This window comes from Falco rusticolus, chromosome 7, assembly GCF_015220075.1.
Source record: "Falco rusticolus isolate bFalRus1 chromosome 7, bFalRus1.pri, whole genome shotgun sequence".
Lineage (NCBI taxonomy): Eukaryota > Metazoa > Chordata > Aves > Falconiformes > Falconidae > Falco > Falco rusticolus.
The window spans coordinates 64273357-64298503 of record NC_051193.1 but is presented as its reverse complement, the minus strand read 5'-3'; the positions used below and the strand labels follow the sequence as shown (position 1 = coordinate 64298503).

At 42.4% G+C, this 25147-nt stretch overlaps 1 protein-coding gene across 6 annotated transcripts in view; it reads right to left on the bottom strand.

Annotated features, from left to right (window-relative positions):
• Window positions 1-25147, bottom strand: part of TTLL5 (tubulin tyrosine ligase like 5) — a 137100-nt gene that overhangs the window by 97669 nt on the left and 14284 nt on the right. For 5 of the 6 annotated variants that reach the window (XR_005105332.1, XM_037394820.1, XM_037394822.1 and 2 more), the window contains 5 exons: window positions 13881-13982; window positions 13662-13753; window positions 11464-11571; window positions 1913-1994; window positions 375-436 (listed from right to left, as the gene is read on the bottom strand). Coding sequence is in view for 5 of the 6 variants with exons in the window: in XM_037394820.1 (XP_037250717.1) it covers window positions 375-436; window positions 1913-1994; window positions 11464-11571; window positions 13662-13753; window positions 13881-13982 (446 nt within the window). In the remaining variant the exon portion in view is untranslated. The remainder of the gene's footprint in view (window positions 1-374; window positions 437-1912; window positions 1995-11463; window positions 11572-13661; window positions 13754-13880; window positions 13983-25147) is intronic. The other variant, XM_037394823.1, reaches the window with a different exon arrangement.

Genomic DNA, 25147 nt, shown 5'->3' with positions numbered 1-25147 from the left:
AAAGGTGCTGTGCACTAGACATCACACAGCTTTCAGGATCATGACTCCATTTCTAACAGAGCCTAATCAGAACCAACATATTCAACCTAAAAAAATACATGAATACTGATTCTGAGGGCTAAACAGAAGTCACCTGCTAAAAAGTAGTGTCTTTAAATACCAAACTAGGGACTCTTAATACCACCTAAGCATCACAGCCAGATTATCCTGAAGCAGAGATGCCCACGTATAACTTCCCAGTGATAAATAGAGTTGCTCTCCTTAACTAGAGTTCTCCTCTATTACGTTCTTCTAATAACATGCAGCTCATAAACCTACTTTTTATTGCTTTTGAAAAGCAAGGAAAGATTGAAGGAGCTTTTTATTACACTCACCTACAAGAGTGAACATATCGGAGAGCATGCTAGCTTTGATCTTCAGGTCCAAAGGAGCATCACTATCCCCACATGCAACAGAGGACAAAAGGTATTATTTGTCTGGCATTAAATGAAAGGAAAGCATCAATATTTGAGATATCTTCCAATATAACTGCTTTGTCCTTAACACAGACATAACCAACATGGGAGGAAAACTAGATGATTTTCATACACAGAGGTAAAGACAAAACAGCAACAGATTAATCTGTTGATCTTTTTCACAGCTTTAGTCTTCTAATGCAGCAACATACAGCCTTGTTTTAGCTCTGCTTGGCTACAAACATTTTCTTTGAATGTATCTATGCTACATTTCATGGAGTAGATAGAGGTCTTTGTCATAGTATTCTTCAAACCCACAGTTACCTATGCCTCTTCCACATAACATCATAAAATTGGATAGGTTAGCTCTAGTGGATAGGAACAAATTATATGGCAAGGTGATAGACAGGAAGAGGTCAGACAGTGGGGACAGATGGGAAGCATCCAGCAGGGAAAAAAAACCTAAAAAACCCATCCACACATACACAAAAATCAATTAATACAGTTCAGATCAGACAGGCAAAGTTTGATTCCTTACAACCAGAAAAGTCAGACATATCTACAGCACAGTGATAGATGCCAACAGCTTGGATAAAGAAAACTGCAATCATAACTGCATCCTTTGCTCTGCTTTAAGTAGTAAAGGATGGAAATAGTTCAGTGTGTATGTATATAAGCACAAACCACCAAACCAGGAAATTGAATGTTGTGGAAACATTCTAGTTGCACCCGAAAACAAAATAGGTACTGTGGACTCTAGAGTTACAAACAGTGTGTGAAAATATTTCAATGCAGGATAAAGACGCAGGGAGAGGGTGGGGGGGTGGGGGGTGTAAAAAAAAAAAAAAAAAAAAAAAAAAAAAAAAGAGGAAGGTCAGATATGGCTATTCCAGGAACATATAACTTAAAGCTTATCTACACTGTCATGACTGAAATATTACTCACAGTATTACAAAAGTGTATTGTGCATCTGTGTCCTGTAAAGCTAAACAGTAGTCCAGAAAACACTCTTTAGATTTTAGCAAAAAATAGTACTAGACCAAAAATTTGAGCTCAAGCATACATCTACGTACTTAAGTTAAGCATAATGCCTGAACTCTGCTTGGACTCCAAAAATCTTCTGCTCAGCCAATCAGATTGAAACCCCACACAATAGTCTGGAGAGTTTCAAAATTTGCCTAAGATGGGAGATTATGAAGTGTTAACAATGATGACGGACTGTGGAGGAAAAAGAATTAAAAAGAAAATGGAATCCCAACTGGGTTCTTTCAAAACCTATTGCTGCAATAAGTTTGTTTACGCAAAGGGAAAAGCAAAGGACTGTCCTCTCTGTCAATAAGCAGTGGAACAAATACTCCGCAGGCATCATGAAATTATGCCCTCCTAGGACCACAAGTTTTAAGGACAACCATCTCTAGCAACACTCCCAGCCTCATATTAAACTGGGAATCACTTACCAAGCCAATGACGGGGATAGGTTCACTTCCAACAGCCAGGGCTTGAGAGTGTCGTCAATAAGGACATCAAAACCATACAGCTCTAAAAATACAGCAGACACTGTAAGTTTACCTTACTGCACCTTTAAACATTCAGGTAAGGTCCAACATTAGTCTCTGTCAAGTCATTTCTAGCTATATAATTTATATTAAATCCAGCAAACTCTCTACGGCTGAACAAGTAACATTCCACAAGTGGGAAATTTCACTTCCTCAGAATCAAGGTTAAATATATTCTGTTTGTGGGGGGAAAATGGAAGCAGAAAATTAGTCTTAGGAAAGTATTATATAGAAAAATAAACTCTTTTGCTGACCCAACTGCAGTTAACGTAGAACTCTACTACTTATTTTCACAAAGAATTGACAGAAGCATAGCAGGTCCAATCTACTTCTTCCACTAGATGCTGGAAACCAAAGAACTTCATTCTCCTTTTAACTTTTTAATCTCTATATACATTGTTCCAGTCAGGTATAGAAAAATCAACTTCTTTTCCATTATTCTTGTATGTTTTTCTGCAATAACCCCATGGGAGTACAAAAGTCTTACCCTCAGCAGCTCCATCTACATAGACAATGTCCCTTTTTTTTCTTTTTATCTTACTGACAGCTTGCCACTTTGCAGCAAACCACTACAGAAATATTTTTTTCCTTAGTTTCTAAAACATTCATAACATATTACATCTGCTAGATGTGTTCTGCTTTACACAGGTCAGACTGAAGCCAGCTTCCCATTCCAAGACTGATTCTACTATTTCAGTCTATACAACACGTTCTCTCTAGCTTGGAAGGAGTTGCAAGAAGGATGCTACACAAAGATGACTATAAATCACAAGTTGGCATTAATGCAATTTTCTCTTCCAGCATTAAGAAATACAGTTAATGATCATCAGGGCAACTCATGCACATTTTTTTAAAACACCGCAGAACAGGGTATTGGCAGGGAAGAAGGATTTCCATGGAATTAACCAGTTCCCTAGTGCCTGGAGTGAAAACAGGAGAATTTCTTTGCCATGCTGCTTTCCTTGAATTCTGGCCTTGGCCTTTTGTCACCTGCCTGACGTTGATGCTGGCTCCAGGGAGCTGGAGCGCTTGACAAGATCTTCCTATGCAGGCAGCTGTGCAAAAAGCTCATGTAGCTTATAATGGGAAGTAAATGAGCTGGGGGGAAGGGGCTTGGAAGGGGAGGAAATGGCAGCAGAGTGAGTATTGCCTGCTCACTTTTCTAGACTGTGTAGCCAGACACCAAGTGGTAAGTAAACCAGCACAGAGTTAGAGTTGGTTCACTCCAAAGAAATGAGGCTGAGTCTACATTTGGCTCTCTTGCTCCCCAGACTAGAAAGGCTGCGGTAGAGGGAAAAGGAAGAGGTGGGGATTACAAGTGTAAACATTAGCAAATCATTTTGACCAGGAGAAACCTCTGATTATTTTAAGACGTTACTTCAAAATACAATCTCAGGTTTGGTGAAGACTTGTGACTCTTAAAGGCACAGCAAACTCCACTGGGCAGGCAGCTGATGCCCGAGGCAGAGACGCAACCAGTAGACCTGTAGCAGCTGCTGGTTTGCAACCTCCCAGCCTCAGTCAGGAAGCAGAGCATTTTGTTTTGACTAGCTGCTACTTCTGTTGCTGCTGGCCATTCCCTCCCTCTGCCCCTTAAAGGACCTTTCCTAGTATTTTGGCTCTTCTGGCTTTGTCCTCCTCTCCCACACTTCTCTCCCTTCCAAACCACTTGCTCTTTAAACCTCCCTCTTTCCCACCCAGTTACTCACTTAGTCCATCCACTTTTACAAGTATACATGGGAAACCTGTTGACCATGCTGCTAGTGCTTTACACTCCCTTCCCTTGTAGTCTGCCTTGTTTTCTTAGGAGAGTAAACTCTTCAGGGTATCCCTGTTGAATCAATTCCATTGTTAGACGTCTAATGCCATCTGCAGTGCCTTAGGGTCTCCTAGGAAAACTCCACTGCTGCTGCATAATGTCCCAAGTCTCCTGTATTCTAGGTCATACCTACAACCCCTAGACAGATGTCACTCCCACCTCAGGGCATCAGGAGCTATGCAATAACCACGTTCTGGCAACAGAATCAAGCCTCACAGCTTGCCACACAGTGCTCAGCACAAAGGGATCGTCAAGTCCGTCTGGGATACCAGGGCACAAGCGTTAAGAGAAATTGCCTGTGGTTTCAACTACCCTAGAAATATCTCCTTGGCCCTCTTCCACATTTGGAAAATGCACTACCTAGATTAAACGCTGAAGAGTATCCTTTCTACTGTGAAACTCCGCTATCATTTGTAAAAATAAATACATAGGCAGCACAAAGACAGAGTCACATGAGCATAGCAAGATCAGAACTATATCCTCTGCAATTACCAGCTTAAGCATGACTGCCATTTCCCTCTGTAGAGAGGGTAAAGAATACAGAATGACTGAAACACATGCCTTGAGCTGTAGCAATGCTAAGTTTATGACAACTCACCTTGCACTGCTAATATTAAGGCACAAACAGAAAAAACTAAGATACCAAGTTTCTGCAGTGCCTTCCCTTGCTCCCCTCCCCTTGCTACTACAATCCAGAAAGACATATTTCACGCTTGCAGTTTGTTAAACAGACTGGAATTGTATCAGGAGGTACCAGCTGCTGCCAACACACAGCAGGAACAGCCTGCCTCTCCACTCCGACTCCCATACAGAAGTCACTGCTGACCAAGCTTCCCATCCTCCCTAAGAGAAGGGCTAGCTTCAGACCAAAGTCTAACTGCAAACAGATCAGACACAGATTCTTTTGCCAATGAAATTATTTAAGACTAAGAGGAAGGCTAGAGACACAGTCTCAAGCTTTTTGGAATACGTGCAGTTTTCTAGAACCAAGTTTGGCTTATATTCCTGTTAAAGACTGCACTGGCACTCCCTTTTAGAAATTATCCCCAAAGAATTTGGTATTCTCTAAGTCTGGAAACTAAGTCACAAGCGATAGCCTGGTAGCACAAACAATGTTTTCATGATTTTGCATAGAATGAATAAGCTCAATTCCTAGAGGACTGCTGTAATTCTGGTCTTTGTTTTCAGCTTGTTCACTGGGGAAAAAGAAGCAGCTTTACTGCAGAGTACATGGTCTGCAATTGAATGGAGGCAACCTGAGGTTAAGGGACACATACACACCGAAAAAAGCTGCATAGTATGCAACTTTTGCAGTAACAACCAATTGTCTCATTTTAAGCAGGAGCATATTTACAGACATTCCTAATGCAAGGAACTACACCTGTGCCACTAAAATTGATCTTGCCCTCGTACTTCTTCTGTGCTTTATCTAAAGGTATCCTACAGACTGTGTTTAGAGATGAGGTGTACCAAGGAGCTTCAGTTAGAAAAGTTAACTGTGCTGCAATTTCATTCAAAGCAGCAACCAGCCAGTGCAGGAGAGGAAAAACTAAGAGTATAGCGATGGATGTATTGCTTTCTTGAACACACTGCCAAACTTGAGGCTTCAGAGACTAAACAGTATCTTGTGAATTAACTCCATCACTTTATCTAGTGATGGTACAGCACCTGCTTCAACTCTGGTAGACCACATCTTGACAGCTATGAGGACATGAACAGGTCTACATCTTGGGAGGGGTTATCAGAGTCAGGTCCCAAATCATTCCTGTTACCCTACAAAAGCCAGCATAACTGTTTAGGCTTTCATAAGCAAAAGACCACACTGTCATATCAAGTAATAGAGTCGAAGCCTCTACTCTGGACACTAAAGGCTTTGGGGAAAGTACTGGTGCTGTAGTCTCGTGCAAAAATTTGTATTGCACTCCAAATAATACAGCTTAACTCCTTTTTAGATAAAGCCTCTCCCTGTTACAATAAAGTTCTCTCTCAGTGGTATTACAGAAAAGGACCGAACAACAGAGGACAGACTTATTCCACACATTGGATGTTCTTGCCTACTTCATAAGATGCAGCCTGCACCTGCCAGAGTCTGTCATACTAGCTTGGCCAAATGTGTAATTGCATCACTTAGAGGCACTTTCTTCACAATAGGTAACCAGAGAAAGTCTATCGCTTCTAGGATTACTTCTCAACCTTTTTTCATTCTACTGAAGCCTGAAGGACACCTAGGCACATTCCAAATAAAAGTTTTCAGAAGCGGATTAATTTCAGAGTGCCTACATAGAATATCTTGAGTTGGAAGGGACCCATAAGGATGACCAAGTCCAAATCCCTGCTCCTCACAGGACAACCTAAAACTAAGTTATATGACTAAGAGTATTGTCCAGACACTCCTTGAACTCTGACAGGGTCGGTGCTGTGACCAGTTCCTTGAGGAACCTGTTCCAGTGACTGACTACCCTCTCAGTGAAGCATCTTTTCCTAATGTCCAATCTGAACTTCCCCTGACACAGCTCCATTCCATTTCCTCATATCCTATCAGTAGTCACTAGAAAGAGGGGATCAGCTCCGTCCACTGCTCCCTTGAGGAAGTTGTGGACTGCAATGAGGTTACCCCTCAGCCTTCTGTTCTCCAAGCTGAACAAGCCAAGTGACCTCAGCTGCTCCTCATAATTCTTGCTCTCAAGACCCTTCATCATCTTAATTGTCCTCCTTCTCTACATAAACCACTGGTTTTAGTGAAGAGAAGATTACAGTCAGGCTCATCACCTATACCAGACTCGGAATCACCCTTCTGCTCTGAAGTCAGAAATGCTAGTAAGGCCATATTCAAGGCTAACATCAAAGAGCAGGAATCTTGGTGCAAGTTGGGCTACTTTTATAATCCTAATCTTACAGGGTAAATAAATCATCAACCATGAAGGGGAAAGCTCTTCAACCCAGTGTGTGAAATCATAGTGAGCAAAGAGGTTAACATCCCAATAACCACCTTTGGCGATTACTTAGCTTCCCTTATGCCACTGAGGAACAGAAGAGTAGATAATGCTGCTGCTACTTCTTCAACAAACTTAGTGGCCAAATTAAGAAAATGGACTAGCAGGTAGATCAAAATAAAAGCCAGCTGACTCCATAGATACACCGATACATAAGGTGAAGGAGAAAGAACATGTTTCCTGCCTTCATTAGCCCAACTTCTGATTTCAAGGTCCTAACTCCAACAACTTCAGTCCCAAGCAAACTAGCAGACAAGAATAACTGCTGTTCCTGACTTCCATGTTCTCATCTATCTGCTAAAGACCTTAACATGACTACAAGAACCAATGACAGTAGAAGATGGAATGAGAAGCCATGATTGATTCAGACCTCGATAACACAAGTCCACTGATGATAAATTGACGATGCTGGTCATTTCATTATGGCTGGTTTGGGGAAAGTTAATGCTTCCCAGATCTGCTCAAGCACCCTGAGAAAGTAAACTGATGCTACCAAGCTGAGAACAGCTTCCTAAAGAAACCAGAAAGCTCCTGCAGCAACAGGGATCCTGACTCTTTTGCTGAGCTCCGGGTGCTAAATCATCAGCAATCAAATACCATTCAGAACTATCAAGTGATAAGCAAGGAAAACAGCGTACGATAGACCCCTACTCCTACAGGCTCTATCACTAGAAGACCTATGTCTTGAACTAGTTTTACCCTTCAGGCTCAACTGACAGTTGTGTTAAATTCTGAAGATCTAGTTATATTACAAAATCTACCTGGGCACACTGGATCATCAAAAGACCTGTCCTGAAAGGCACAGGGTTCCTGAATCTGGTGCCAGAGGACTCCAAGGACAACCTTTTTCAGATTCAAAATAGCATCTTTACATACTGGCTTTAAAGCAAAGCCTGACAGTAAGGGTATAAAAATAGAATGGATTAAGCTTTGCAAAAAAAGATAAGCGGAGGGAATACCTGTTCTGCTTTTCCTTGACAGGTCACCTATGATACCAGAAAAAGATATAGGATCTGTGTATGGTACATGTATGGCTGACCTAAGTCTCCAAGTAGGGACTCACCTATACTCATGTCAAGCAACTCTGCATAGAAATTCCTAGTGTCCTGCAAAATTCATTATGGAGCAGGCCAGCACTGTTCAATACTACAAAAGGCTACCATTCCCCCAAACAGGTCAGTTGCTGCTACTAAGAAAATTAAATGCTTATGAAGAACAGCACCACAGATGGTTGAGAACTGGTGATTACATACAAATGAAGACTTTTTTTAAGGATTTAGCTCCAGGTCAGCACCACTCAAGTGGTACAATAGTTTGTTTGCTCTATACCATCTTAATGTAGATGCGAGTAGAAACATAAACCTGACCAATTCAGCTTTAGGACACAGGAGCAGCTAAGTAAGAAACTCGTTGCTTTGGTGGGATCAACACATCTACTATATCCTATCCTAACCTGCCTTCTTGATTGCAGAAGAGCTCAACAGTGTCATGGCTGGGTGGACCAGAGCTGGAAATGAAGCAGGGGGACATAAATCTATTGCTTCTTCAGGCTCATGTTTCAGTGAGTACAGAAAATGGTGCTACACTGGATGCTGGCAAAAATACGTGCTGCACCCATTTCATCCCCTACTAAACAACGCTAGTTTTTCAGACTGTCTGACAGCAGGCCTCATTGCCTTTTTTAACCTACCCAGAAGTGCTTACTCCAGGAGTGAGAACTCCTCCACCTTTAATCAGCTCAGGTATATGTATTCCCATCATCTCCCCTGCTCCCACACTGAGATGTCATGTCCCTCAAAGTCAATGCAAAATGCAGCTTCTCTTAAATAAGGCTCCAGAGGCAACCAACTCCTGAGCTGGTGACCAGCTTCAGGACAACACAGTGGTTCAGAGTCCTGGAGCTCCTGGTTAAGGCAATTTTTACTTGCAGCTTAATTTTACATGAGGAATTATTAGCTAACCATAAAGAACAAAATAAAGGCTTGAGATCACATTGATAATAACAATGCATGAACAAGGCTGCAACAAATCGCGTAGTACTTACACTACTTTCTGCAATGCACTTCAGAGGAACAAGACTTCTGAGCATCCCAAATCCTCTGAGAGCTGATTATTACTAGAATGCAGCAGCTCACATGACATGGTCAAAAGGAGAATCACTACAATCTTTCCACAAGTTGTCAGCAGCACTCCACTTTGACATTAGAAAAAGAATCATCCTGACCTACCGCTCATTTTCTAGTCAAGCATGGGTAGATGGAACCATACAGACTGTTTCACTAGTCTTATTTTAAAACATGAAGCAGCCATGAATGGAGTCTCTTCCCTTAAATCCAGAAAACAAGTATACAACAAAAATAATTTACTTGGGAAAGGAATGAAGGACCACAACGGCGCTAAACTGTTAGAGGAATAAAGCTGGCAACCTAATCCAGACAAATAAGTACTTGTGATTTAATTTTTATCTAGATGGCCATTATGTTGAAGTTCTACTTCCTAGAACAGCATTACAAAGACCAGAGTAGAATACACACTAAGTTAGTTACATTTTTCTAGAAGCTTTCCAAGCAAGGCCTCTGTATCTGAGTCTCAGATACAGGTTTGTGAAATCTGAGATAGTGATCATTTGAAAAGTTTCTTAGGACACACATGCGGTTTCATTGTTCACAGCCCAGAATTAAAAAAAAAAAAAAAAAAAACACCACACACCACCACCAAAAAACAAAAAGTACAATGGGTCTTGGGAACCTATGCATGCTGCCTTGAAACCTTCATTCCCATTTTTCTCCATCATGTTAACAACTATGAATTCAGCCATTCTGAACATTTCCAGCTAGAAAAAAAACCCCTGTCTTTTTTTACAACAGAGTTAGAAGTAGCACAACCAGAAAGTGTCAGAACAAGACACACAGATTAAAAATGAGCCATACAGCACAACACGGGCAGTTCAAATCCTTGGGACAAGGACCATCACTTAATTGTGGGGGAAGGTGGCAGAAAGTATTGAACTCTGGAAATGCCTCAGGCTCCCTAGGGAAGCAGTATGGCTCCTACTTAAGCTCTTTTTCCTGGGAAGCTCTTAATTTATGTTTACACTGAAATAAATGGAACAAAACAGTTTATTTGTGGGGGAGCATCTGAGAGGGTGGTTAGTGCAGCCCTGGGGAGGCAGCAGGAAGTGGAATAACCTCAGAGCCAGGCCCAGCAGAAAGTACATGAGGAACATTAGTTTCCACATACACAGCTCAGAGGCATCTAGAGGCACAACTGAAGGAGGAAAAGGGAGAAGCCAAAAAAAAAAGCAGTTAAAAGTTTTTGGTGTGCCTTTTTTTTTTTTTTTCCAATCCAGTTGTTGATATTTCTAGAGTATCTAATAAACTGCTACTTCACTAAAACTATTCTCGAACTCATAAATCCCCATGTATGCCAAGGTTCTCCAACTTTGAACAAAGGCATCAGAGTCAGTCAGGAGAAGCTAAGGCCAGAGAGGCAGCTAGTTTGGCAGGTCACTAAACAAGACATCAGCCATGGCTCCTACTTGATTCTTGATTTTCTCATCACCCCAAATATCCAAAGATGACAGCCTTTACGGTAGTGTTGAGTATTGATAATTCTGCAGCTTTCAAGTGCAATACAAGGGCCATACAAATGGACCTACCTTCACAGCTAGTTTAAATATTAAGTCCCAATACCTAAACACAGGATAGCTTAAGCCAAGCTTGATCTTTAGTTTAAGCGCTGAATGAGACTAATTCTAGACTCATTTCCCCTGCCCTGAGACTCCATCTTCGTGTATATATCCACATGAGCAAAAGGCAGCTAAAGAGCAGGAGGAGGCCTCTTTAGGAAAGATTGGGAAGCAGCCACTGGAAAGCAGGAGAAGGCACACTGTGGTACCAGCCACTGCTTTCTGGACCTCATCCCAGCAACTGCTGCCAGCCAGTTCTCAAATCCTTTTGCCAGCACATAGCTCTGCATCAAGCTTCTGCCAGAAGCAGGCTTTGACGCCACCATGCGGTACTCTCGCACAAGCACAAGCCCAGAAGCATGTACCACCACCGGTCCTTCCAAGCGCGGCATTTGCGCTTTCGTCCCCAGTCCTCAGGCGCATGTAGAGCAATAACTCAGAACTACACTGGGCTAGATGGATCAACAGATAACATTAAGTGCTCTAAAGGGATGCTTAATAATCCACATCCATCCTTTGCAAGGGCACTAGTGGGTCAGTAACTTGAACTTCCCAGCACTTCCCAGTTCCCTTTCAAGTCCCTTTTCATCATCCCATTTTCTAGCATGACATTCTGATGAATGACGCTGGCAGAGGGACAACCGAGATTCAATGTCCCCTGCCCTCACAGAGATCTATACTGAGAAAAGAACCAGCATCCAGCCTCCTTGCAATAGGCAGCACATGCTTCTCTGTAGCATCAGATGCCTCATCCCTGGAAGTGTTCAAGGGCAGGCTGGATGTGGCTTTGAGCAACCTCGTCTAGTGGAAGGTGTCCCTGCCCATGGCAGGGAGGGTGGAACTATATGATCATTAAGGTCCCTTCCAACCCAAACCACTCCAAGATTCTATGAAAGCTGAAAGTTTCAAACAGTACTTGAGTCAATCAACAAAGATGCCCTCAGTGTCTTACCAAAGCAGCTGCCACGATGTGAAAGAAAGGTTTTACAAGCTGTGGCAATGGCCAGCTCAGCAGAAACTACAGTCTTGATAATCAGGTCCTCCACGCTGGCCATCAGTGCTGCAAGGGGGGAGGAAGAAGGAAAAAAAAAAAAAGTAGATTGTGAAGTAACACACAATATCGAGAAAAGCATGAGAGTATGCATATGGACAGATACCTTTGTGAATCAAAGCACATGAGAGCCTATGGATGATAAAGCAATGACATTTAGAAATCCATGCAAGCATAAGCATATAGATACATGCATAAGTATCCTAGTGCAAAAATACTCACAAATGGGAATGACAGAAGTGAGTATACGTACAGTGCAAGTAAGCAGAAACATGTGGCAAGCACATCAGCACAAGTCAGCTGGAGCCTGATCATTGCCCACTCAGAGTAGTAGGAAGGATTAAACAAGAGTGGGTTAGTGAGATAAGCCCTTAAACTACAGAGAATAAGCCACAGCCACAGAGATACAGAAATTTTTCTTGTGGACTTTAAGAGAACTGTTCTGTGATGTTGCACCTTCCTCTAAAGCAGCTGTTCCCATACCATGATTCACAAATCATTTCAAAATGATATGACTGGTGACAACTTCCAGTCCTGCTGACCTACAGATAACCTGCAGTTTCAGTAACGAAGCTCTCTCCAACTCCTGTATGAGACTGTAAACAGAGCTCAGGACCACAAATCTGAGCTGACAGAGCAAAAGGCAAGAAAAGATCCACATTAGATGTAGACCTGGATTCTACACTGGGCTTGGAACAAGTCATGCAACAGAAAGAACACCACACTTAGTTTCTGTTTTCAAGTATAATTAATAAAGTGAGAGGAGGAGGGAATGAACAAACACTAGAATCCTAGTCTGAAAAGTTAGCAGGGATGATAGGACAGCCTTCCTCACCCCTCAAAGGGAGCACAAGCAAACAGCCAAGACCTCCAGCAAACCCACACAAACATTTGGTAATCCCTGTCCCAAAGAACATCTAGTACCAACCACTTGACTAAAGAGTCCGATTTAGGCCTACAATTACTATTTCTTATGTTCAGATAATGACATGCAGGAACCTGAATAATTACAGAGGAGCATGCAAGCAAATTCAGATGTGAATTTCTGTGCCAGAAGAAAACTAAGTGGAAGCAACTCAGCATGGGAATATCTAAGTGTATATAAACACCCCAGAGCACAAAAATCTTGCCAGCCCAGACAAGGCCAACACTTTCCAGCCAGCATTCTGCCTCCCTATGACCAGAACCAGATGCATCAGAGAAAGGTGCAAGAAGCCTTGTAACGGATAGTTAGAGAAACCTGCTTGCCTTGCTCAGCAGTTTACTTAATAATTAGGAGTGCAGTTTTATACTTTAGGTTTGCGTGTGGTGTGGAAATGTGTTGATATAAATAATTACGTGTGCACAGCTTACTGAGAACACATGGTGCATGTGACTGGACATCCATGCACATGTATGATGGGGAAAAGGTCTACTCCATCTGAAAGCCAGATTCAAACCCCTTCCTCCAATGTCTAAGTGTTCCCTCGCAACATTTGCAATATGGACATAGCTGCTATCAGTAGTGTTACTGATGCCTCAGTATCACAGGTAATTTATCCCTTAAAGGATATACCTGGATTGTGCTCTGCAGATGCATTTATTCCCAGCCGACCTGGCAAAGGTGTGGAAGAGGGAGCTATTTTATATGGAACACAGACTGAAATGAAAACACCCAGCAAAAACCTGAGCCATGGAAAGATGACACCACATCCAAGAGTCATTCAAACTGGCACAGCTCTCCAGAGGTTGGTCACTCATCAGACTGAACAGGCCATGGGAGCAGTAGAGGGAGGGAAGCTTTTAGAAGGAATGGAATGACCTTAAGAAACGGGAAATGTAGGTAAAATATTAAGAAACACACCCTGAGAAAGTCTCAGAATACTATTTGCAAAAGGGAAGGGGTAGGCCTCATCTCTGGGGATAGGACTCATCTCTGGGGATAGAGAATGAAAGCCACAGCTTTAGCGAGCAAGCTGTAAGGAACAATGAATGCTTCCCTCCACCCTGCTCTGGTGCTAAATGGGACTCACTGGGGCTCTTCCCTGACTTCTTAGGATTCACGCTAGTGAGATGGTTAAGATCCAACAAAGGAATAAAACAACAAGATCTGTACTGACCTGCAGTGTCTCTCCCCTCTTGTTTTAAGTACCTCAGCATTGCACTCATGCTCCACTTGTTTCCATAATCCTCTACTTCAGGATCATCACAGCTAAAAACAAATGAAAGCAGAAGGTTGACACCACTGGCCTACCTCTACAGATTTGCACCAGCCTTAGACCAACTTAGGTAAATTGACCCAACCTCTAGAGATCAAGTTCCAGTTTCCAGCCAAGTACCTGACATAATCTCCACTCTTCTTGTTGACGCTGTAATTGGTCAGATGCATGAACTGGTTTTTAATGTTCTTGGATGCCTGGTCATACCTCACTGTTGCGAATCTGTAAAGAGGGATAAAGATTCACAGTATTTCTTGGACAAGTGACATGCTTGTAATTATGACCTACTACACAGACGACTCAACAATAACAGCTAGGAGAGAATGCATGTAATGAGACTCCATCAAATGCAACCTCTCCTCACAAGAAATAGTTTATTCTCAAGGGCCACATCCAGGTGCATTTAGTCTCTTTTTCAGTGTCTTGGAACAGAGAGCTCCATTTGTTCTCCTGGGAGTTCTCACAGCCTAACAGTGTCCACATCATGGTAGGCACATTTTTTTTTTCTCAACTGCTTAGATTTGTGGCCCTCAGGCATTCTGGCAAAAGAGGCCACTTTGCCTTAGACAAATCAGTGTCACAGTCCCTTTGATTTCGCAATAGGACCCACCACAAATACGTTAAGATCCACCGGTCCTGGGAAAGGAACACATTCAGAGCAATCATATACAATATGCATACCACAGTCAATACTTCCTGAAGTCTCATACAAGCACAGCTCAGTTCTTACATACTCCAAGGATGCCTTCGGAAAGGTTGAGGGTGGGAAAAGATTTCTAGTGCCACCAGCTACACAGCCTACAACTGCCAATCCTCCTTCTCAAGAGGCATCCAGGAAAACAGGTACAACCTGCAGGCCAGATCAGTTTGTCCAACAAGGCAGCATCTGCTGCACTGTGCTGTCATTCTCAGGGACTACAAAGCCCTTCCATATCTCAAAAACGTCACTTAATTGTGTACAAGGAAAGAGACTGTAGGGAAGATCACAATCAGGAGCAAGACACTCTTACATGCTTATCTAGTCTCCATATGAACCCTGTTACAGCCAACAATACGACAGTTAAATCAGCCTGTTTATTATGGAAACAGTGGTAACCTCCTGATTAAAAGGCATTACTTGTCCTGTAACCACGTACCCCATCACCACTCCCTTAGCCATACACTACCATCACAAATGTTTGTGTTGGAATGAATCAAAGAATTGATCCAACTGAGAAACAGCCCGGTGTTTTGGTCCGTAAGGTGTCTGAGGGATTTTGGTGGTGGCGGTGTTGTCTTGGGAAGAGGCAGAGGGAACAGGATGTGAGAGGTAAAAAGGGGTGCATAAGGATAAAGGTAGATCAGCTCCCTGATCCAGCTACAAAGTTGTAACTTGATAAGCTTTTTCTTTTCCTCCTTTCCCCCTCTTCAGCAGCCACACAGACTTAAGCTACGTCTAACTCTATTTCCTCAGCTATCTGCCTTTATCTTACTTGCATAGTACTGGCACAAGAGCACCCTGCACAGCAAGCCATCTACAACCAGCCTTTTTTGCTAAGTTATTTATCAAATCAGATCAGTTCACTGCATGGGTCCAGAAATGCTTGTGGTGGCACAATACAATGGACACAAGCCCCTGAATGAGCACAGGAATACACGCAAAATTGCACTGAAGCCATTTGAACAGTACTCTTATCAATAGCACACCTCTTTGAGAAGAGGTTGAATGAATGCTGAAACAATACAAGCTTCTGGGGGAAGCAAAGTAGCTTCCTGCAACCAGGTGTTAGTACAATTGACCATGCTACTCCTCCATTCCAATTTGCACTGCGCAGTCAGGGAAACTGATCGTATACCTGTTCCAGGAAAGGAAAAGGTCAACATGAGAATGGGAACAGCAGCCAGGAAAGGTGCAGGACTGTTTCTCTTGATAGCCATGCCAATTTAAGATGCTTAAAACTACATCTTATGCAAAAGTTGCTTTCTAAAGATGTAGCTGCGTGATCAGCCTTTGTCAATCAAAGGATGCACAGCAGCTGAAAGCTCATTACCTGCTTGGTTGCATACTCAAGCCACTCTAGTTGATCTGCTCCACAAATTACATAGCCACCGGCAAGTCAGAACACTTCATAGATTTGACTGAACACCCACTTGAGCAAATATAGAAAGATTAACTTCCAATCAGATGCAGGTACACCCTCCTGCAGCCGTAACATAGGAGAGAGTTATAATGCAGAGTCAGGACAGGAAGAGGGCAGCACCTCCGTTTTAGGAGCAGGCCACAAAACAACTTTTAGAAATTATCAAATATTAAGCGGACAATACTACTATTTGTGGTGATATTTGAAAAATCTTACATCCAGACAAGGACACGCCATCAAGCTAAATACAATATAATAGAATAGTTCCAGATGGAAAGGACCCACAATGACCATGCAGTCCACATGCAATCATTTTCTTATTCTGCCTGTAATCAAATCCTGTTTTGAAATATATTTTAGGTCTCAGACTTCAGAGAAAAAGAAAACAAAAAACCAAGGGCAGAATCCAGGGCATCTGGTTGGCAGAATGACCAGTACGAGCCACTGCTAACCACCACAGCTTGTAACAACAAGCATGTTCTATCTAGTTCAAAACCAAAGTCAACAAGAGAAAACACACTTTCTTCTTCACTCTGACCATCCTCCCATACCACAATAGCTTAAGATGCTAATGTCTCGAAAGAGATGAAGGGGATTAAAAAAAGGGTAAAGGGGAAGTCAGACATACACTATCCTAAGAAGCTCTGGCAAGAGGGAAAGAAAGTACCAAGGAGAGCAGGGTTAGTTGCAAGAAGAGGCGAGTAGATTTGGGTGAAGCCTGAAAGAAGGAAAAGGGCAGCAATGCTCAAGAAAAACGGAAGAGAGAGAGGGAGGGGAATTTGGGACATCTGGCTGTGCAATGAAGTTAAAGTCCAGAAAAGAATGCATCCCCAATTTGCTTTATGAACAGTCATCTCTCTTCATCCTTCCCCTATTATTTTCCATAGTTCAGAAGCTGAACTATACAAGGACATCTAACAAGTTACACACACAAAAAAATCCTTCCTTTAGAAAGAACTGCCAAAAAAAACCCCAAATCTCATTTTTCAGTGAAAACAGAGCCACTACTGCCCTCACTTGGTAGCCATTTTGAGAAATATTTCTCTCTCCACAAGAACTGTACCAACAAATCCATGAAGATGCTCATCAGATTAAAGCTATCCTTAAATACCCAGGTGGGAGCAGGAAAAAAAAAACCAACTCCATGATGTAACTAACTAAGTAGCAAGGTTAAAAAAAGTGAAAAAGATTTTGCAACGTATTTTTCTGAGCTTTAACTACATATGAAGTCAGAGCAGTTGGCAACAGAAAAGAGTTTGGAAGTTTGGATTCCCTTTCCACATATTTCCACAGCTTAAAGTATTTGAATTTCTTCTCAGTTTAACTATAAGTTTCCTGGATTTAGCACTTGTGTTTTGAAAATCGTGACAACAGCCCTATATATTTTGTTCTTAATTATGACTATCATCTCCACTTTAACGATAATTTATTGGCAGTGTACTGAAAACATTTGTTGATCATATACTTTCAGCTAGATCCTGGAAGATACTGAGCACAAGCAGCAAGCTATTTCACAAAGTCATGGCTCCCACAATACTTTGAAATACAGGGCAATTAAGTTCACCATGCCTATCAGCTTCTTATTGTTTTTAATTATGCACATAATCAGAAATATGAGGATATAAACCCCTGGCAGATGTAGACAATACTTCCAAGCAACAGTATTTCTTTACTTTGCAAATGCTTTCATTAGCTTTCTTCTACAGAGACCATCCTTAATTATTAAGTGGTCTAAGCTCCATGCCCATAGAATTTACATTTCCATGGCAACTGATTATTCAGAAGGGTTTCAATGTGCTCTACACCTCTCAGTACATAAACCTTTTCTTCTACTGGGATGCTGTCATCTTAAGGGATATCACAGGCCTGTTCAGCAATGCATCAAAAAAATACAAAACATTAAATGATTCAAATCTACTATCAAAAAGCCCCAAGCTTTAAACAACAGAATTGAGTCCCAGCTTTATATATCCTCCAAGACCTGGTTAGACAGTCTTACTAGCCTCATGCTAAGTTCAAGTCTGCAAATGGAAAATCCAAGTTATTTCTAGAGCCTCTATCAATAGCCTCTGGATGTCAGAATGGTGACAGATCCAAGTACAATGCTCGCAATAGCCCACACCCCTTACGCTTGTTTTTCACACTTGCTTGGGATGGAAGAGCGTTACTACCACTGAAATACCAGTTACAATTACCTTCAGTACTATATAGTTCTACAGCTTTTCATACTGTATTTCACTGTATCTTTCTTCCACAGTAGTAACAAGGCCACTCATCCAGCATACTACTTCTCCCCAGGAAAGAGAAGAGACCTGCATGCTACAGAATGCCTTTCTTCAACAAAAATTTACAGGCTATTTTGAGAGACACCTAAGGTCATAGGAACAAGCCTTACAGTAAGAGTGGAAAGTAGGAAAACTTAAACGCTTGTAAAATACTCTGACCTCAGGTTAACACCTAGGAAAAAAAAAATCTTACAGTCTTCTAGATGATTATTTCATTTTGGGAGCCCCTTCTTTCCTGATTCCGGGCCACTTACCATAATAGAATAAATAAAGGCCAAGATCCTAAAAGCAATTTAGGAACTATATGGTAAGGTGGCACAGAAAATAAAGGGTGAGCCTGTTGTTTTCTCCCTAACACAATTTACCACAAGCACATGCTGCAACATTCTGCACGAGATATTTTCCCAAGCGCTAAAGGCTTCATGCCCAGGTATCTCATATTGCTATAATCCAGCCAAAGAGTGATGAAGGCACAAATAACTGAGGCCAGGTCATCATCTGCCAGGATAGGACTGTTTCCTAGCCAAAGCATTACTTGTGGATGCTGCTATGTGGGAACCTGCAATCAGCCAGGAATCCAAGAGTACTCCTAAACTGGGGGCTGGACTGTCCACACGCAGAGGTGCATCTTCAGCCAAAGGAGACTATTTTATCAAGTGAAACTCTTCAAAACACCATTTCCTGCTCACTAACGCCACCTCTTCCTTGCTCGGCTTCAAACAACTCTTGTTTTCCCCCACTGTGATCTGATCCTGTCCAAGTTCTAGACTACTCCATAGGCCTTGCAATGCAGAGACCCAACACACTTAGCACTGCCACATATCGCTGGTAGTTAAGTTTGTGTGGTCTGAATGGTTAAACAATTGGATCCACATTGCTTTGAATTCTTCCAAAGAATTTTTCTATGGGACTTATCAAGTAGAAAAAAAATATCTAGTAACAGGTGAAATTTTCCACCTCAGAAAAGGTTTCCTACTCTTCGGTGCATTCTTCTCACCACAACTCACCTAAACCAAGCAGTTCTTGTTACCAATGTGAAATATCATAGAGGTAACCAAGAAAGGAACGGATGTCTGTTCTGTATCCACCATTAGAAGGTTATCAACTATGTTTTGGTCTAAATTCAGATTTGCTTTCTCCGTTAACACAGGTTCTAACCACAAGTTTTCAAACTTGGATTTCTCCTGTGTTGACTGAATTCTCTGTCACCTGCCAATGGAATTGAGAGGTGGAGGGGAGGCAGGCAGAAGGTGCAGAAGGAATGGTCCCCTAACACAGTATTAACCTGGGTCACCTCTGTGATATGTATTACACAGGGATAATAGAGCTCATAGCAGCAAGGACATAGGAAGCACCTTCCCCTGTCTTCATGTTACATACTGCTTGGATCTTCACTTTCATTCACTTGTTTCCCTGGCCTTACTGTACTCCCATTCTCTCAAAGATCGTCCCCTTCTAATGAATCTTGTCCTTTTAAAATCTGAGGAAAGAGATAAATTAAGGAAATCAAGGACACCTACTAACACGATTAGATTCCAAATCTAATCACGATCAAATAGATTAGATTCCAAAAGCATCTAAACAGAAGTATTTCAGGAAAGCTTCTACCCCAAAAATACAGTTGGAAATAGGAAAGGTTAAACCAAGGTTGACTGTGCTCTGTTCAGTTTCCACACAAAACTGCTGCCAGCAACGCAGCCTCCCAGGCAGAAGTAGCAGCAATCATATTGTGAACAGCCCTTGGCAGCCTTCCTCCCGTTCACTGCAGCTCCTCCTTCCTCTGCAGGACAGAGGAGATGCCCTTCATTCTGAATTCAAAACTTAGAATAGAGAAATTACACTCATACATTCAACTGTTCCAACACATCTGCCCATACCTTAGCTGGTCACAGCCAAGTCACGCGGACACAGCAGCTCGGACAAAGGCAACAACCAGTTCCCTTTACCAGGAACTACACGCCACTACAGAGCTCACCTTCAACAACAGCACATTTGCCTTCCCTCCATACTTTCTCTTGGATCAGACAGGGGCAAAGAGCATTCAAAAGCAATCAGTAGAGTGGCAGTAGCAGCAGCAGGAACAGAAAGTCAAGGGAGAAAACCTTAATAATCCCTTCAGACTCCAGAAGTACTCTCAGCCTCTAGACTAACAGTATATCACCTAGAGGCATCCAAGCTCTCTGCCTCCCTGTCATGCTTCAGACCTCCCCTCTTAAAAAATCACCTTTGACATTCCGATACAACAGATTACTGCCCTCCCTCCCCATCTTGTAACAGTTCACTATAAGCCTAATAGGCAAGCTTAAGCTTCACCTTCAATAGGCCACCTACTCCACAAGTGACGTGCAGCACTTTTCCCTGTTGACCTAACAATCTACAAAACACATCACAGAGCCCACACTTATCTCTAGAAATCCCCAAATCCACCACACCATGCCAAACATTGATCTGCCCTTAACACACGTTCCCCACACTGCCTTAACTCAAACAACTCACCCTTTTACTGCCACACATTCAAACAGAACACTACTCAAGAGGTTGTACACCACTTATCCCCAGCATTATTTCAGGAAACGAATTGACCACAAGGTAAAGTTTGTCATATGCAAGACATTTTGGAGATATGTAAACTGGATCATTAAATATTTACATAAGATGTTACATGGTTTTGCATGAAACTTGGTAGCTCTGGTATGCTTATTTGAGACATCTAGCCAGGGCCTGGGAAAGGAGGAAGAGAAAAGACCCTGGAGTGGGAAAAAGGAAAGAATAGTTAATCCTTTTTCTCTCAAACAAGTACTACAGAAAAAGCACACATTATGATAGTCTTTTCCATGACTGCACACAGAGCTCCTGCTTAAATGTCCTAGAAATAACTAGTGTAGTGTTTCTATAAGCACGTTCCTCACATTTTAAGCTTGGAGTCACTTTCTCAGTCCCTCATCCCTCTTCCCTCCCCTCCACACATGTTAGGCTTTGGCTTCACTGACAGTCTATTAGCTGCCGATTTGTTTATGAAACTAAGGCCACAGAGAGAGTTGTTTGCACCACTCAATTCTCTTTCTGGTTCCCATGAATTACTGTTAAAATCAGGATGAAAATACACAAGATGCCCTAAGGGAATTGTTCTATGGACTAGAACTGGTAGAGGAGAACTACAGATACTTCCACTTTAACATTATCAAGGTCAGGACTCCAAAATACCACCTGCGACCCAGTTCCCTTGCAGTACAGGACAGAAAACAGAAGTCTTGAAACCATCACAATCCCACTATCTCCAACATGAGTATTTTCCACAGCATCCACCTGGTATGTCAGTTAGCAACTGAGCATGAATAGGAGCCAAAGCTTGTAAGTGATTTACTAAACATAAAAAAAAGTTTTGGTGATATCTCTTATGATGGCAGTTTCTCTAACCAAAGCTGGATAAAATTATTCAAACAGTTCTATGTTAAAGAACAAGATCCAGGAGCAGTTTTACCAGATGTCTCCAGCAACAGGAAAAAAAATATTTTCCTTTTTTATCTTCTCATCACAGATTTGTAAATTTTCAGCTTATGCACTGCCATTAACAGTGCTTTGAACCTGCGATGCGTAAGAAAAGACCATGAAGGTGATCAAACACTAGCACATGCTGCCCATAGAAGTTGTAAAGTCTCCTTCCGGGAGATACTCAAAAGCAGTCTGGACACAGTCCCAGGCAACTAGCTCTGGCCCTGCTTGAGCAGGGGGGGCCAGACTGGGTGACCTCCAGAGGTCCCTTCCAATCCCAGCCACTCTGCGATTCAGTGAACCTCTTCTGTTCTGTTTCTCACAGTACAGACTGTCACCAAGAGTTGCCCAGCCTCCCTGATTCTTTAGGACACCAATCATGTCTGCTATGTAGTGTCATGTAGTTATACCCAGAGACCCACTGTGCCTGGGCAGACCACCCTCTGCTACCCAAACAGATTCAGAGGACAGGGACAGGGCTGGGGGGGCGGGCTGTGGGCGTGTAGTTTGAAGTACATGGAAGATAGGGAGGGGGGAATCTATAGAAGATATCAAAAATGATTTTGCTAGTTAGTCTTTAGCTACCTTTCCTTCAGGATTTCCTAAAACATGCCCTCAAGAAGACAGGTTGCTGAAGGCAGCAAGACACTTTTTACTGGACAACAGTGACGTGCTATGTCAATATTGTAACTACACCCCTACAAGGTATACAAATAGTGCTCAAGGGGCCATTTTTCCCACTCCTTTTTTTTAACAACTCTTTCAACCAAAAGAGGAGATTTGATGATGCTCAACAGAAGTAGGTTATTCAAAATGAAACCCCTGTCCAAGGGCCCTAAGGGCCACTCCTACACCACAGACAAGTGTCTAGCTACCTGACACAGGAACAAGATTTAATACAGGGCATCAAGGGGCCTGACACATATAGTAAAAAATATTTTTAAATGCTTATATTACATATATATGAAAATACATATAGTAGGCTTCCTTGCAACCCTCAAACAGTAGCAGGCTGAAGCCAAATGATCCCATTTTACAGAAGACAATTCAAAGGAAAAACCACATTGTCTAAAAATCAGGTGTCTTTATAGGCAGCAAATGTCTATTAAAAGACATATATGGATAAACAGAGAGATCTGTCCCCTCAGTGACTCTGATCCTGCTTATCTTAATTAAGAAGCATGAAAGCAGCAGAAAGTCTCCTGGCTCGCTACACTACCCACTCGCCAAAAGTCCATTAGTGAAAAAGACAGTGAAGAATACTGCTCCGCAGCTTCTGCCGAGGCGATTCCCACCGGAGCGGCCGCAGCCGGAGCCCAGTGTCGGTGCAGACGCCAGTCACGCTCCCACTGAAGCGGAGGCTGGCCAGGCAGGGGGACAGGGCAGCTGCGGCCCAGCCGGCTCTGGCCTAAGCGCAGCCTGTGAGGTAATGTGAATTCCTTGGCTCCAAGCGAGCACCTGAATTCTTTGGAAACCACAGGAATCCAGCAGAGAAAAGGTAAATATCCCAGCGGAGCCAGGGCTAATTAGGAGGCCAGGCTTACAGAAGGAGGGGTCGATGTGAGGTGAGGGGGTGAGCTCAGGCAGCCCCGCCATTGTGGCATCTCCCCTGTCCCTCTGGAAAGCCTCCCCCAGCGGTGGGTCACTGGGGCCTTGGCAAGAACATTTGCATTTCAGCTCAGTTTTGCCTTTTTTTCTTTTTTTTTTTAAATCCATTTTTCAAATTCAGTGTAAACCTGACCATGAAACCTGCTGGGCTAGGCCCCTTCTGTTCAGGCTCAGAAATAAGGCTGCCTAAACACCCAGGTTTAGTAGACTATAGAGAATTCTCCCCAAAACAAGGAGCCATTTCATTATGAATTCCCCACAGTGTGTGTCAAGTCTCCATTACGTACGCAGGCACCAAACAAGATAGATCCACTAGGCTCCTTTCGGTCCTACAAGGAGGGACACAGGAAGGAAAATTTGGAAAAAAAAGAGAAGCATCTCAAGCTGTCAGAACGGGGAAGGCTCAACAACAGCAGAGGCTGTCCCTGGCCCCATTTCCTCTTCAGCAGTACTTCAGACACAAGTCAAGCTTGTTACTCTCTCCTTGCATGGATGCCCTTGCAAAAACCAGCATAATCCACCAATTCAACAGTTGGCTGTAACAGCAGCCATGGGACCTCCACGTAACTGGGCTTGGTGAGTCACTTTCAAAAACATTGCAAAGTCTGTTAATAAACTACGGGTTTAATTACAACGTACCTTTTATTCATAATAGGATATAAAAGGCATGTCAATATAGTCCATCACATATTTTGCAAGTCTCAGATAAAACTACGTAGATTTTTAACATATGATCAGATGACTGAGTTACACACTTTAAGCAAACCTGGACCAAGCTTGCCAAGACCATCTCATTCTCCAAAACTTTACCTTCGATGCAAAGGTCCCAGCTACAGTTCTCCGAGCTGTAAATCACAAATAGCCAATCTAGACAGTAACTTCCCTCTCCAGCACCAACTTACTTAATATCTGCCAATTTAACAGATGTACAGCAGCATGCTTTGTCTACTTTTTTTTTTAAGAGTATGTACTAGAAAAGTGTTTGACAACACATTTTTCAATGCAACAGACAAGGATCTTCAGTCACCCAGTGCTGCTTTATGCCTTAAGCACAGCTTCAGTCTTGTTTCAAGCCTCAAGAGAGAGGAAAAACCCTGCTCCACTCCCTCCAAACAGATCACTGAATATGCCCAAATGAATCTATTAGCAGCATTCCTTCTAGAGGTGGACCAGGCCCAAAATATGCAACAGAAGGTTTTACGGTCTGAGGGAGGCGAGACCAGAAAAGTACTGTTGTAAGATGAAAATATAGAGCACATTCACTGATACCTTTCTTGTTAACTCTCAAGAAGTCTGACACCTGGCTCTGCTGACCTAAGGCTCTGTCCCTACTAAATTCAGCTTATTCCATGGGGACTAGGGTGGAAATAGCTACAAAATGAACCTACTCAACATCAGCACTTCTTAAGTTGTACTCAATACACTTTTAGGGGGTAAGCAAAAAAAAAAAGCTTTGATGTCAGTTATGTGCCTTAAAAATTGCATTAGAAGAATGAAAAAAAACCACCCAAAAAAAGCCCCCAACTTTGGCCAGGGCAGCACAAATCAAGCAACAACAGGTAAAGGCTTTACTTGTTTTGTGGGGTATTTAGTTTTGGTTGAGTGGGTTTTTTTGGTTTTGGTTTTGGTTTTTTTACACACATCTCTGGGTACATACCCTTTACATCTTCCTCAAAGGAAACTTTTTCTTCACTCTTCCACATAGAAAGCAAAACACAGGTTGCACATGCTGGATCCATAATCCCTTTCTTCTCCTCAGCACTGAAGCTTCAAATTCTACTCTAGATCATGTCATGGCAAGTCTAGCTGTGCCAAGAGAAACCAGGCCTAAGGAAGTATCTAGTCAAACATCACAAATGTGTGTTATACCAGATCTGTTCCT